General features: G+C 39.5%; 1 protein-coding gene across 15 annotated transcripts in view; it reads right to left on the bottom strand.

Annotated features, from left to right (window-relative positions):
- The window catches only part of LTBP1 (latent transforming growth factor beta binding protein 1), a 392,301-nt gene that overhangs the window by 73,963 nt on the left and 303,542 nt on the right, over window positions 1-14,796 (bottom strand). For all 15 annotated transcript variants that reach the window (XM_072770568.1, XM_072770565.1, XM_072770566.1 and 12 more), the window contains 3 exons: window positions 14,116-14,238; window positions 6,284-6,406; window positions 1,303-1,428 (listed from right to left, as the gene is read on the bottom strand). In XM_072770568.1, the coding sequence (XP_072626669.1) occupies window positions 1,303-1,428; window positions 6,284-6,406; window positions 14,116-14,238 (372 nt within the window). The remainder of the gene's footprint in view (window positions 1-1,302; window positions 1,429-6,283; window positions 6,407-14,115; window positions 14,239-14,796) is intronic.

The raw sequence follows: 14,796 nt of genomic DNA on the forward strand, positions 1-14,796 counted from the left end.
CCCAACTTTTGATGGCTTCCAAACCCCTCAAAATCTGCTTGCTCAAACCGCACCCCGCACTATCTCTCTTTGACTTGAAGCCAAATCTGGCATCAATGTTTTGTCTACTCAGCAGGAGAGCAATTTCAACAATCTCCTGCTTTTTATAAGATCAGTTTATTCTTCCCAATAGAATAATTAGTTTCAGATGAACCTGGTCGCTGTTTCTCGGCTTGATTCCACTGTGGTACGAGCAAGGAGAGGAGGCACTTCCTGCTGCGCTATTTTTTAAACCAAAGCATTCGGGTACTATCACAGGCCCGAGACAAAAACTCTACAATTTACTTCTCTGAAACTTAGCTAGATGAACAAAGAGATGGACTGAAATTATGATGATGGGATATTCCCATCAGTTACTTTTTAAAAGGTTCGGCTGATTTATTTGGGCAGCCCGGGTGGCTCAGCAGTTTAGTGCTGTCTTCAGCCCAGGGCCTGATCTTGGAAACGACGCGGGATCAAGTCCCGCGTCGGGCTCCCTGCATGGAGCCTGCTTCTCCCTCTGCCTGTGTCTCTGCCTCTCTCTCTCTCTCTCTCTCTGTCTCTCATTAATAAATAAGTAAAATCTTTTAAATAAATAAGTAAGTAGGTAGGTAGGTTCGGATGGATTATTCCTCAATTTATCAAACTACAATACATCATTAAGAACATAAATCTTATGAATATAAACAGTGCTGTATCCCTGCAAAATACACACGGGTTGCACAGAGAAAGCCAACGTTGTTCTCTTAATGCCTTACAACACAACGAACAACTTTTAAAGAGATAATAAATACCAATGGGCAAGAAAACAGACTAACCTACAGCTAAGGATGTTAGAGAAATAACTGGAAGATCTCTGCTGACAGCACAAAGAAGAATCACACGAGACACGTTAACAGTGATGACGATGATCTGTATGACCCCTCATCACAACTGGCAGAGCCTTGAGTTACATCAGGGAGGGAGCTACAGGTTTCCTCCGGGCCTCCCATGTGTACCTGAAATCATCATGTCCTGCAGGTTTCCAGTAATTAATTCAGTACCAGCAGTGGAATCACCTGTGAGTATTTTCATCCACATAACCTGAGGTTATCCTATTTGTAAATCCCAGCAATTCCTGAGCTGTGATTGCTGGCAGGAGTCGCCTTGATACATACACGCTTTGAGGCTTTAAATCATGAGTATCTCGGAGTGTCTTCCAGGCTTTGCCTGCTTAAACAGAAAGCAATCTCCTCTCTGCTTTATCGTGACATTAATTACAGGACTCCCGACGGTTTATCTTACCTTCACATGTATGGCCATCTGCAGAAATGGAGAAACCCTGTTCACAGACACAGTGAAAAGAACCATCTGTGTTTAGACACTCTCCGTGAGGACCACAGCGTCCGGGCCGTTCACATTCATTAATATCTGGAATTGAAAAGAGTTCCAAGTATGTGAATTTTTTTTTCCTTTGGTTTTATATGATAGCAGACATACAGCAAGCAAATCTATTACAAAATGGTTGGACACATATTTTGTGGCACAACTGTACTCTTTGTACATATACTAGACCACAACTTGGACTGTTTAAAGAGAGAAACTATTTCAGTTGAATCATATGAATTAGCCAATGTTCAACCATTTTCAGTCTACCAAAAAAGTATTTTCATTTTCATAGGTTCGACCTGAATATATATATATATATATATTTTTAAAGACACACTGGAAGCTTGAAGAACACGCTAACAACTCCTCTGAGAAATAGTCTTCATCTGTGAGTGTGCTATCTTCTTCTCTCCCACTGCCATGCACACAATTCTTGTAGCCCCCCAGCACCTCACTTTCATGTTGATCCACCCCTATGATGTGAACTTCTTAAGGGCCCAACTGGACAGGTCTTACCAATAGTGTTTGGTCCCTCAAGTGGCACTTCACAAATATCTGCTGAATATGTAAATAAAATAGCTTCCAAACACATCTCTTGCAGACCAGAGACGTCTATTATTTGCACAGCTTTGTGATGATGAAGTTAATGAATGAGGGTCAAGGGCTTAATGCAGCGCCTATCACCCAACTAAGGGTCAGAGAGTAGTAGCTATGACTATTCACTCATGAACAAGTAACACTGGAAATTCGTGCTGACCATCTTAGGACAAATCTCGTGCTGACTTGTTTTCAATGAAGAGTGATTACACTCCCCACTCCTAAACACTTTGAATGCCTGAAGTGAAATGTTCTATCAAACCAGTCCTAATTATTGTGGTTACAAGTGCCCACACTGACAACATAAGGGATCCTGGAGAATGGTCACCTACTCACACCGATACTGACAAATGCAACCACCTATCTGCATTGTGTTTTAATCAATGTTCTACTCAGCTGTGTTCCTTATTACACTGATTGCTCCTTGAAGAGGGTAACATATTTGAATGGAGTCCCCAACTCCTAGTGCAGCACATTAATGGTGCATTAGGGATGTCTGCCCATCACAAAACCTGTTATATGCTCATTCTCTCCCAATTAAACCATGACTGTTCAAGGCACTCTTAGTTAGCTGGGGCCATGAAAACTATCACAGGTTCCTAGCACCATGCAGGTAGGAGCCCTACGAAGGCCATTTTCCTACCTTCCTGAAGTTTCCTTTACATCTTAGTAAACAGGACCTTGGTACATCTTAGAAGTCTATCTTTAATTCGGTTAAAAAACATTTACTAAATGCTTCCTATGAGAAGGCTGAACAGGCCGGGGCCCTTGCCATTATGAAGCTCATGGTACAACAGTGGAGGCAGGAGCCAACATGAATAGTTGCTATGCTGAGTGGGCACAGGGAAAAATGTATGGATTATGAGTCCTTCCCAGAGACCTCTAAAACATGCTTAGCCATCAACCTGCAGTTCTCTTCCATAAAGTCATCCCTTTCTCTGCACCCAGGATCTCCTGGTGCTCTTTTTGACCTGTTCACCTCATGATGTGATAGAAATTCTGGGAATATCATTGATTTATTCATCTGTCTGTATCAATCCTTAACTCATTACCATTCTATCTGCCATATAATTTGGACTAAGTTGGCCTATCTACTGCTGAATCAAGGTAAGAAACCAAGCCGGAATTACTCCTATTTCTTAACAATCCCCCCACTCTTGCTATTGTCGCTAATTTAAGAGTATTTCAGGGAAGAGCAATGAATCATTTTCTACTTAACTACTTCTCAATGTGACTTCACTCTGAAATCCTTCAATTCTTGGACTGGTCATCTTTTTTCAACTCTGACCTTCTCCTGGCTTTTAGTTTCATTTTTTCTTTCCAGCCTGCTGCCCTGAGTTATCTCCATCTGGACTACAAGGTTCAATAAAGTTCCAATGGTGTGGGGGGTAAGTCCAAAGTCCATATCCACCTTGTGGAGCCCAATAGGTTATCAAAGAACTCATTTCATCCTATGCCTCACTGTGGCCCTTTAAAAGCTGCCAGCTTGCAATTTTGCATAGGGAATAATGTGCATGAAGTTCTTGCTTCAAGAGAAGCCACTGATTAACAAATAATTGTCTAAAAAGTTTGATGACAGGAACTGAAGACGAATTCCCAGACTTTTTTCCAGGAAACCGCTAAGAAAGAACAACATGAATATCTGGAACTAGAGAAACATATGCATTCAATTTGGGTTGTACTTACTGAGGCATTTCTAAACTATGCTGCTAGTAACTCAGCTGAAAGCCAGACTATATTTAAGTTGGGTTTCTTTCATGGGTCCGAGATTCCACAGAAATTCACAATTTGGCATGTGTAAGTCAAAACGCAAAACTGAAGTGTGTTCTAAATCTCAAATGTACGCTGTCACATTCCTAAAGAGACTATTAACATGGAATTTCCATGCTGTCTATATATCAGCCTTAATTTTGCTGAGGAAAGAGACTCCTATACTTTCAGTTGAAAATCCCTTACTGAAAAAGGAACTATCTTCAGATTATTAGGTAAACTTTAAAGCTTACATCTATCACACACTGTCATTCAAATATGTCCCATGGTTATTAGCAACGGCATCAATCACATTTTTAGCATTAAAATAGTCTATGCCTATGTACAGAATGTGAACTGGCTATGAGATTAGACAGAAGTAGGCTAGTAACTTCAGGCAGAGAGATCACCAGGCTGCCTCCAGTGACACAAAGGGGAGGATTTAAAACTAGATGAGTGTACATGCCATTATAAACAGCCTCTAATCAGAGAAGGTGGGTGATGGAGCAGATTCCTAGAGGATGCTCTTTAAACAGTACTAAAACCTTTTTCAGGAATATTATTCATTTGTTTCATTTTTCAAGAAGACAATTTATTCTGGAAAACAGGAATCACCAATGTGACAGAGCATGAAGTCAATTTAATAAGTATTTAAAGTCAATAAAATATGTTTGGAGCAGTGACATATTTGAGTTGATATCAAATCACAAATTTAACATCCTGAGAGAACGCAGTAGTATAATTAATTAATCAGATGACTAAATTACTTCCTTATGATTTAACTCTGGAAGTTTATGAAATCTGCAATATGAAATCACTGTCCATTTATAGAAGACTTAGTTTGCCTCTATTTGGTCAAAAACTGGGAGGAGAGGAATGAGAAAAGAAAGTATTGCTTTTAAACTGAAATGTCTGTAATAAAAACAGGACACTCGGGCAACTCTTGGCATTTTTATATAAATCAAGATTAATTTTAAGATGTAAAAGTTCCAAAGTGGAAATATTCACACAGTACTTTTATAATTTGAGTATTTCTTCTCTATTGCATTAAATCCAAGTGCATTTACTTTCTGCATTGGAAATACTGAAAAATTTAAATTCACCTTACTGCATCACGATGGCAAATGAATATAGGACAACAAATGAAGTACATCACAGTACAGTTAAATCTCGGGATAAGTTAATTAATTTTAAAAGATCTTGAGACAAAGACCCATGTCTTTTGTATCACAGTGACATAGAGATAACAGTACGGACAGTGGGTATAGTATTATTCCAGTGCTATGTCTTAGAGAGTACACACCATCCTCCCTTTCACATACTATACATCTGGGATATGTGAGAGAAGACGCAAATGATGACAACCCAGAATTAAAAAGTTATTCATGTTCAGTAGCAGTGGATAAAAAAAAAAAAAAGAACTCCAACAATCCTTACTTATATGTACTTTGTGATACACTTCAGTGTTCGTAATGGAAGGGGAGAACAATTAGAAAAAAAATTTATCCAAGTGGCAGAAATAAGGATAAAGGTAAATATAAGTGATAGTCTTCAGTGGAAAAAACCAGCATGCACCTATGAAGACCTATATGCACCTATAAAAAGGAAAAGTTGGAGGGCAGCCAGGTAGAACTAAAAATGTTGAGATGAAAGATCTAGACAATCTGATTTTTCAGTTCCAGCGTCACCAACAACTCAGTGTGCCACATGGGGAAAAACACTAAATCTCACAGTCTTCTTTCTTGTGGCTATAAATGTAGTAATAATTGGTAGGACAACATAGGAAAGAATAGCAGGAAAAGATCTTGGGTTCAAATCTCAGCTCTACTTACTAGGGAGGAGCATACTAATTAACTTTCTGAGTCTCAGTTACTCATGCACAAAATGGATATAAGAAAAGCTGTCTCTTAAACTCTCCACAAATCTATGAGGTTTGTGGAGAGCAATTAGCAATTAGCACATACTAGGTTATTCAGTTAAAGCTCTTATGATTGGTGCTGTGTTCTTATTAGTACCTTGTATCCTCTTTATGTTTGCTTGGGAGATGTAATGTGATAATACTTTGAAGCAATAATAAAATCCTGTCCTCTATACCTGTATAATTTTGACCAAATTATTAAAGAGGTTCTTTTTTTTTCGGAAAAGGAAAAGCTAGATGTTGGATTAAAAAAACAGGGATCAAGGAAAGGATGGATAAATACCAGCTATGAAACAAAATGAAATATACCCACAAAGGACATCAAAAAGCCAGAAGATAGTTTATAATCTAGCACCAAGATTGGCCCATGGGAGGAACAGCACAGCACAGGTGATCTCAGTTACCACAGAAGCTTGCAAAGCCAGGACAGTTCCACAATGCATGAGTTTCAGTTGACATGGTGCAGTGCAGTGAGAACTTCCCACACTTGACACAGACCCAAGAAAGAGATTTTAAAACTACAAATTGGTGCAGTTCATTTACATATAGATGGATGAAGACACAGACTACTGTCAGGAAGCATTATAGAACTGAGCAACCACGTAAATTAGGACCTAAAAAGCAGAGAAGTACCTTGACATGCTTTATTGTCATTTAGCTGGAATCCATCTGGACAAGTACAATCATATGACCCTTCAGTGTTAATGCAGTCTCCTCCTTGGCAAACACTGTTGTCCTCCAAGCATTCATTGATATCTGTAAGTCAATTTTAAAAAATTTAAGAGATGGAATAAAGTATATTAAAAAATCAGGCATTAGTCTTACAAAAATCACATAAATGAACATTATATTACGTCTTTCACAATAACATAATTTTTAATGGAAGACAGCTTTTTAATGTTTAGAGTTTTTAAAAATGAAACATTTTGGAAGGATTTTGGCTTTGAACAATAAGTAAATTAACATTTTAACATCAAATGAAATTTGGAAGAGGAAACATCAAAGTCTTGTACTAACCAAGTTACTTGGCTACGTTCTTGCTGACAAGAGGAGATAAAAATATTCTTTAAATATGTATTAAGGGAGGTGCCTGAGTAGTTTAGTTAAGTATCTACCTTCAAATCAGGTGATGATCCTGGGGTCCTGGGATTGAGCCCCACTGAGCAGGGAGCCTGCTTAAGGGTACCTCGGTGGCTAAGTCGGGTAAGTATCCCACTCTTGATTTCAGCTCAGGTCATGATCTCAGGATCTGGAGACTGAACCCTGAGTCAGGCTCTGCACTGGGTGTGAAGCCTGCTTAAGACTCCTCCTCTCCCTCTGCTCCTCTGCAATCCCCTCCCCCCACTCCTTCTCTAAAAAATAAGTAATAAAGTGAGTGAGGGCTCCTGGGTGGCTCAGTTAAGTGTCAGTTAAGTCAGTTAAGTGACTCTTGATTTTGGCTCAGGTTATGATCTCAGGGTCATGATATCAGTCCTGCATGGGGCTCCACACCAGACATGGAACCTGCTTAAGATTCTCTCTCTCCTTCTCCCTTTGTCCTTCCCTCACCTCTCAAAAAAGGAAAAAAAAAATAAAAAAATACCTTGAGCATCTAGTTACATAAGATCCTGTCCTATGCATTACAAGAAAAATCTTAAAATATTTAGCATGATTCCTGCTCCCAGAGATGATTTAAATTATATTAATAAAAACACAAAATATTATATTGCTTTGTAGTCCCAAAGAAATTTAACCTAGGAGTTGTCAAAATATATAATTATTTGTCAAGAGAATAGTGCCAATTTCATGTGTCACATGGATTTAGAAAAGAGATATCATAAAGACCAAAGGTGGCTTCATGTACCAGAAGGGATTTACTTACAGCCCGGACAGGAAGGTACAAAGTGGAGGAGGGCAAGTAGGGGACTTGTGGCAGGAAAGGGAATCAGCAAGATCAAAAGCTTCATTGAAGTCCCTTACTCAGCAGCTATCACTGATAGGTTTGAGGTCGACTGGATTTTTAAATGCATATATTTATAGCATATGTGCAACTAAACATGGTTTACATAACCAGTAATGAGTTCTGACTGTGAGCATGTGAGACAATTAATGACCCCCCTCACTGCGTGAATGCTAGGCAGATCTCTCACAAGGGCTGTTTATTACCACATTTACTTCCAGTCAGAGCTCATTATTTCTAACATAGTCCATGACTCCCTCTTCTGTTGTCTGTGCAGGATTTCAATTATTAGCACTGAAGAAAGTAAGGAACAAAACCTTCTTTGTTTTCTCAGAATTTGGCATATGATGGCATTTCTTGCCAATAATTATGATTGCTGTGAAAATGCATGAGAAGTTCCAGGAAGTAGTGAACATGGAGACAGTTGCAGTCTCAGTCTCCTCACTGTCTCGTTCAAAACGCTGGCACACCAGATTAAATTTTCCTCATAGAACCCAATCCACTTATTAACTGGCTTCTGTACCGTTTATACGGAAAATAAAAGAGAAACAAGCAAGCACCTTATAATTTCATTCCACTAAAAAGAACAGAAGTCATGCTGTCCTCCTAGGTTAAAATGTTTCTGAATAATGATGCTAGTTCATAAAACATAGCTGATGTGACTTTGTCACAACTGAAGAGGGTTATCCCTTCTTCTCCAGTGTGTTTTTCCAACTTCACTCAAGTGTAATTTACATACAATACATGGATTTAATTTTAAGAGTCCAGTTCAATGAGTTTGAACAAATGTAGATACATTCTGGTAACTGCCATCACAATCAAGATACAGGCATTTCTTTATCCATTTACATCTGTTGGGATCACTGTTGGATTCTTCAATCATGGTAAATGCAATCATTTTTTGAAGGAATTAAGAGATATCTCTGTAAGAATGTTATTCTGTAGTTACAAACATAAAGCTTGGTGGTATTTCCCTTTGACTCTTTTTCCAGTCTGCCCTTAAATTTCCATTCCCAATTAATCTTATGCCACGAAAGAGACACTAAAGGAAAATTATGCACAAGACAGAGAAGACCATGCAGGAATGAGTGTCTCCCGTGAAGTGTGAAACCTTCAGGGTTCATTCCCATGCCAAAGAATGTTTTATTCACCAGCTAACTGACTCTTGGTACAGCAATATTTTTGAAAGTAGAAACACAGGTAATTGAGAATAGGCTTTTAGATATAAATTCCATGAAAATAATCCATCAGTTCCAACTCTGATTTATTTTCAGTAATGATTTGCCAAATGGGGATAAACGCTAGTCTACTGTGTATGAATCTCTGCCATAAGACATGTATTAAGTGAAAAAATTAGACCAACCATTAAAAAAAGGGCATAGGCATGTCCATCACCCTAAAAGTTTCCTTGGGCTCTTTTTCTGTTTGGCTTCTTCTGATCAGCATAGTGTTTTCGAGATTGAACTAAGTTATTGTGTATACCAACACCTCTCTCCTCTTTATTGCCTAGTATAATTCTACCATATGAATGTGCCACAATTTGTTGCCCCATTCACCTTTGAGTATCTGGATTGTTTATAGTTTGGCTATTATGAATAGGGTTTTGATAAACATTCATGTGTAAGTCTTTGTGTAATCACAAGCTTCATTTTCCTTGAGTCAATTTCTAGGGGTGGAGTGGCTGGGTCACAAAGTAGGTTTAAACTGTGATAGAAGAGGCCCCTAAAGTGGCTACACCATTTTCTATTCCCAGAGGCCAGCATGAGAGCTCCAACGTTCCATATTTATGCTAAGAGCTCCACCGCTTTTCTGATGGGTGTTATGTAGGGTAGTCAGTTTTAGATTCACCTTTCTTTGTTCTCTGGAAACTGAGATAACAAGGAAAGGCGTATCTGATTGTTAGCGTTATGTGAAAAATCTCAATTCAAAAAAGATGAAGGAGGGATCCTTGGATGGCTCAGCAGTTTAGTGCCTGCCTTTCACCCTAGGGTGTGATCCTGGGGCCCCGGGATCGAGTCCCACATCAGGCTCCCTGCATGGAGCCTGCTTCTCCCTCTGCCTGTGTCTCTGCCTTTCTTTCTCTCTCTCTCTCTCTTTCTCTCTCCCTCCCTTCCTCTGTGTGTGTGACTCTCATGAATAAATAAATAAAATCTTAAAAAAAAAAAAAAACGATGAAGGAGAGTCCTGAGAAAATGAATTTCATTAACAAGAGAAATACTACATTACCTAGATGTTTGCCTTAGCATAATGGAAGCACACTGGCTTTGCACTACTTTAAAATCATTTGATTTTCATTTCTTTTTCAAAATCTAAAAGAACATATGTGAGGAAATGAAACACTATTCTGTTTATAAATAATTGTATAGATTTGAGAACTCAGTGCAATGTATTAGAGCTTGATTTATTCTAAATGCTTTTTGAAAGACCTCTATCTTCAAAAGCAAAAAAAAAAAAAAATAGTAGATTGAACATTAAGTGAGCCCAACATGGGACTGTCTGCACCCCCACCTAGGGTGGTGTGAAAGATAGAGCCCTTCTAGGATTTGGACAATAGGCTTTAAAGAAACAATGTAAATCTTGGTAACCTCATCACTAAGAATGCACTGGCCAAAGTCATTCTTTTTAAATGACTTTTTAAAGTCATGCTTTTTAGTCACCCTATCTTGTTCAATCCCATGGTCAATTCTGGGCCTTATCTTCCTTGGCAGCAATGTTTGACATAGTTCATGACTCTCTCCTCTCTTGAATGTTTTCTTCTCTTGGATTTTGACTTTCTTCCTTCCTCTCTTGCCACCTGTTCTCAATCTGCTTTGCTTATTCCTATCCTCCTCCTCACTTATAAATGAGAGGCCAGGACTCCATCTTTTGACTCCCTTCTCTCAAGCTATACTCACTCCCATGGCGATGTCTTCCAATTTCACAGCTTAAACACCATCTACATGTTAATGACCCAGAGTCCGGGTCTCACTCCTGAATTCCATACACAAAGGTCCAACTACTTTTCAGATTTCTTCATTTGGATACTCATTACAGGCATCCTAAATTTAAAGTGCCCAAGTCAAACTCCTAATCTCTTCCACAAAGCCTATTTCTTGGCACCTTTGCACCTGCTATTCCTTTGAATGAATGGTCTTCCTATAAATAATCAAATGCCATGAACTCAAGGCAGCTTCTGTCTGCCTCTGTAATATCTGCTCCCTCCCCTCTCTCCTGTCCCCACATGCCCCCCTTTTATTTTCCTCCATAGCATTTACTGTCACTTAACAAACTTTATATTTTACTTATTTATCATGTATATCTCCCTCACTAGAATGTTAGCTCCACAAAAGGAGGAATTTTTGTCTGTTTGCTTTATTGCTGTGTATCTTATGCCTAGGACAATACCTGGTACATCCCTGGCACTCAAATATTTATTGAATAATGCATACATGAAAAGAACTAATGATTTTGACTTGGAAAGGAATATCCTAATTCCTTTAGGATATATGGTTTTATGTGCTAATAGAAAATACTAGCACTTCTTCTCACCTTTTTTTCATTTGGTCCACAAAGAAATGACCAAGAGAGAGGGGCCACAGAAAGGCAGGGTAAATAACAAATCTTCTTTTTCAAGCTTTGCAAGGGACTAGCATGGAGCAATCACAGTGAGGGGCTGGGAAGGTGGGAAGGTGGGAAGGTGGGCATGGAAGCAGAGACTGTATCTAGAAGGGGAATAAGTCAGAGGCAGAACCTCTGAACGTTGAGATGCCAAGGCCTCTAACAACCAAGACAACTGAGGCCACCCTTCACAGGCTGAGTGGCTACTGAGCATGCTGGAGCAAGTAACACACAGAAATTAGCACAATACTTGGGATTCTGACTCTGATTCTGACTCCCAGCAGGATTGTAGGATAACACTGCAAGAAAACAAGGCCTTTGCCAGAGTTGTTAGAGGAAAGTTACACATGTAAATATAAAAGCCAACAAGAAAGATGGTTCTTCCTCCCACAGCTGTGAGAGGCATGTGAACAGTAACAGTTCAGTTAATTTACGGCTAAATACCATTGGGGAGAGTCGGAAATACTACTAGTTGGGAATTAGCAGGCTGAAGTGCTATTATAGTTTCAAAGGGAGCACTGAGTTAGTTGAATGGACTCCAATTCTATTTATAACCTAGAACACTAGGGAAATTATCCCTGACTTTAAGAGAAAAAAGACCAATTATATACTCCAAAAGAAACCTTATTGAAAAAAAAATATAAACACTGATGAGCAAATTGGCTAAAAAGTTTTTGTTTGGCTTTTTATGTGGTTGATGTTGATAGAATAAAAATCCTGGGCTTCTGATGAGATGGGCAACACATTAAAACAGGCAAAACAGAGCAACATGTCCTCTACTGAGAAGCAGTCAATGGCCTGGTGACCCTCTGGGTCAGTCAGGGGTTAGGGCAGAAGAGATTTTGGTGATCAGGTTAGGTTTTCAGAGCCTTCGCAGGTGTCCTGTCACCTATTTGTTCCTAAAGAGGTTCTTCTGTGGCTGGCCCCCAGCTACATGCCTACCTCTTCCATTGGAAAGCCACTATGTTGAATCGTTAACAGTTACCCATGTGTGAAATACAAATCAAACCCACAATGAAATACCACCTCACACCAGTGAGAATGGGGAAAATTAACAAGGCAGGAAACCACAAATGTTGGAGAGGATGCGGAGAAAAGGGAACCCTCTTGCACTGTTGGTGGGAATGTGAACTGGTGCAGCCACTCTGGAAAACTGTGTGGAGGTTCCTCAAAGAGTTTAAAAATTGAGCTGCCCTACGACCAGCAATTGCACTGCTGGGGATTTACCCCAAAGATACAGATGCAATGAAACGCCGGGACACCTGTACCCCAATGTGTATAGAAGCAATGTCCACAATAGCCAAACTGTGGAAGGAGCCTCGGTGTCCATCGAGAGATGAATGGATAAAGAAGATGTGGTCTATGTATACAATGGAATATTACTCAGCCATTAGAATTGACAAATACCCACCATTTGCTTGGACATGGATGGAACTGGAGGGTATTAAACTGAGTGAAATAAGTCAATCAGAGAAGGACAAACATTATATGGTCTCATTCATTTGGGGAATATAAAAAATAGTGAAAGGGAATAAAGGGGAAAGGAGAAAAAATGAGTGGGAAATATCAGAAAGGGAGACAGAAGATGAGAGACTCCTAACTCTGGGAAACGAACAAGGGGTGGTGGAAAGGGAGGTGGGTGGGGGGTAGGGGTGACTGGGTGACGGGCACTGAGTGGGGCACTTGATGGGATGAGCACTGGGTGTTATTTTATATGTTGGCAGATTGAACTCCAATAAAAAAATTTTAAAAATAAAAACAAAACAAACAAAACAAAACAAAACAAAAAAAGTTACCCATGTGTTATAGAGTTCCCAATACACAATTTTTGAGTATTGGGAATATACAAAATAATGAAATCGAATTTCATTATTTTGATTCATCACTTCTTTGCCTATTTTTCAATAAAGGTATGTTGACTACAACTTTTCACTGGAGTCATTAGCCCTTGAAGAACATCATTACCTCAGGATCAAATCCTAGATGATCTACTTATCCATCGATAACGTACATTTTAAGGCCTCTGAAACTGCCCCAACTGCTATCTGGAAAGGCTGTCCCTCGTTGTGCCAAGTTCTTTGGTCAGTAAAGTAGGATGCTACAAAGTATAATGGATCTTTCCTGACCAAGAAGGCCTGACAAGTGAGAAAGTGTCACGGCCATTTTTTAATGTGTGCCACACTGTGGCACAAATGTGTCACAAAAACCACTCACTGAAAAGCTCATGTGCTTCTGTCCAAGGTAGGGTTCAGCCCCTCACTCACAGACTCTGACTCTCCATGTGAGGCACAATCCTGCCCTCCTCACATTTCTAGTTTCACAACTGACAGTTTATATACAGTATGCCAAGGGATGAACCAGAAAAACAAACAAACACAAAAAAACGGCGAGCTGGGTAGACAATGTGTACAAAGCATTCGCATGTGACCAGCTCAGGAGCCCTAACCACCCCAGAGGTGCTGAGGCACAGCAGGTAGTTGGGTGGTGGCTGGTTGACAATTACACCATGCTGTACACCTGGAGTATCTTTTAGAAATGCTTAGGCGAAAAGCTCAAAGCTGAATTGAGGTTTAGCTCTTAAAATTTTTCCAGTTATCTGGAAAATTAACTTGCTTTTACCTACTTGGATGCTAGTCCTACATAAATAAGGTGTTACCATTCAGAACTATATATCCAGGATAAACCATCCAAAGCTGAGAAAAGTGAAACTGATTTTTACTTGTTTAGATGGCATAATTCTAAAACACAGCTTTGAGCAGTGCAAAGAAAACCTGGATTCCATTGGCTTCTTTTCATTGTGTGATCATGGGGAAAATGTTTTTGCAGGAACCTCATGTCCTGACTGTGAAGTCAAAAGGTTGGACTCAAGGAAAGAAGCCAGGGTGATGTCCAGATTTCTCTGGGATTCCACAATCAAGACAATTCTCACCTTCACAGTGGTCCCCAAGGGCAGATGCTCTGTAACCTCGGTCACAGACACAGAGAAAAGAGCCCTCTGTGTTCCTGCATTGTCCATTACTGCAGAGATGGTGGTGCTGACATTCATCAATATCTACGAGCAAGAGAGTAAAAAGAAACTGTATAGGTTATACTTTAAGAATTTTTTTAACCGTATGTGTAAAGAAGTCTATAAACTATCTGGTTTATAATTAATGTAGACTCTTTGTTAGGTGAATTAAACCAATCTCTAGTAAAAGGTCATGAATCCAGGGCACCTGGATGGTTCAGTGGTTGAGCATCTGCCTTTGGCTCAGGACATGATTCTGGGGTCCCAGGATTGAGTCCCGCATCTGACTCCCCACAGGGAGCCTGCTTCTCCGTCTATATCTCTGCCTCTCTCTATGTGTCTCTCATGAATAAAGAAATTTTTTTAAAAAGGTCATGAATCCCCCAGTAGGAAAATCCAGATGAACTTAAAATCTTAACCAGTAAGCTAAGGATCTCTATATATTAATCCCAATATTCACTGTTGAGTGGCAAATACTGTGCTGTCACCTGTAAACCTCAACTTAGCTTCTTATATCTCTTTTGTAGGTTCAAAGACAACACTGAACAAAAGCATTAAGGCCTGTAACAAACTAAAGGAGAGGTTGGCAAACTACAGCCCATT

Source organism: Canis lupus, chromosome 12 (genome assembly GCF_048164855.1).
Source record: "Canis lupus baileyi chromosome 12, mCanLup2.hap1, whole genome shotgun sequence".
Lineage (NCBI taxonomy): Eukaryota > Metazoa > Chordata > Mammalia > Carnivora > Canidae > Canis > Canis lupus.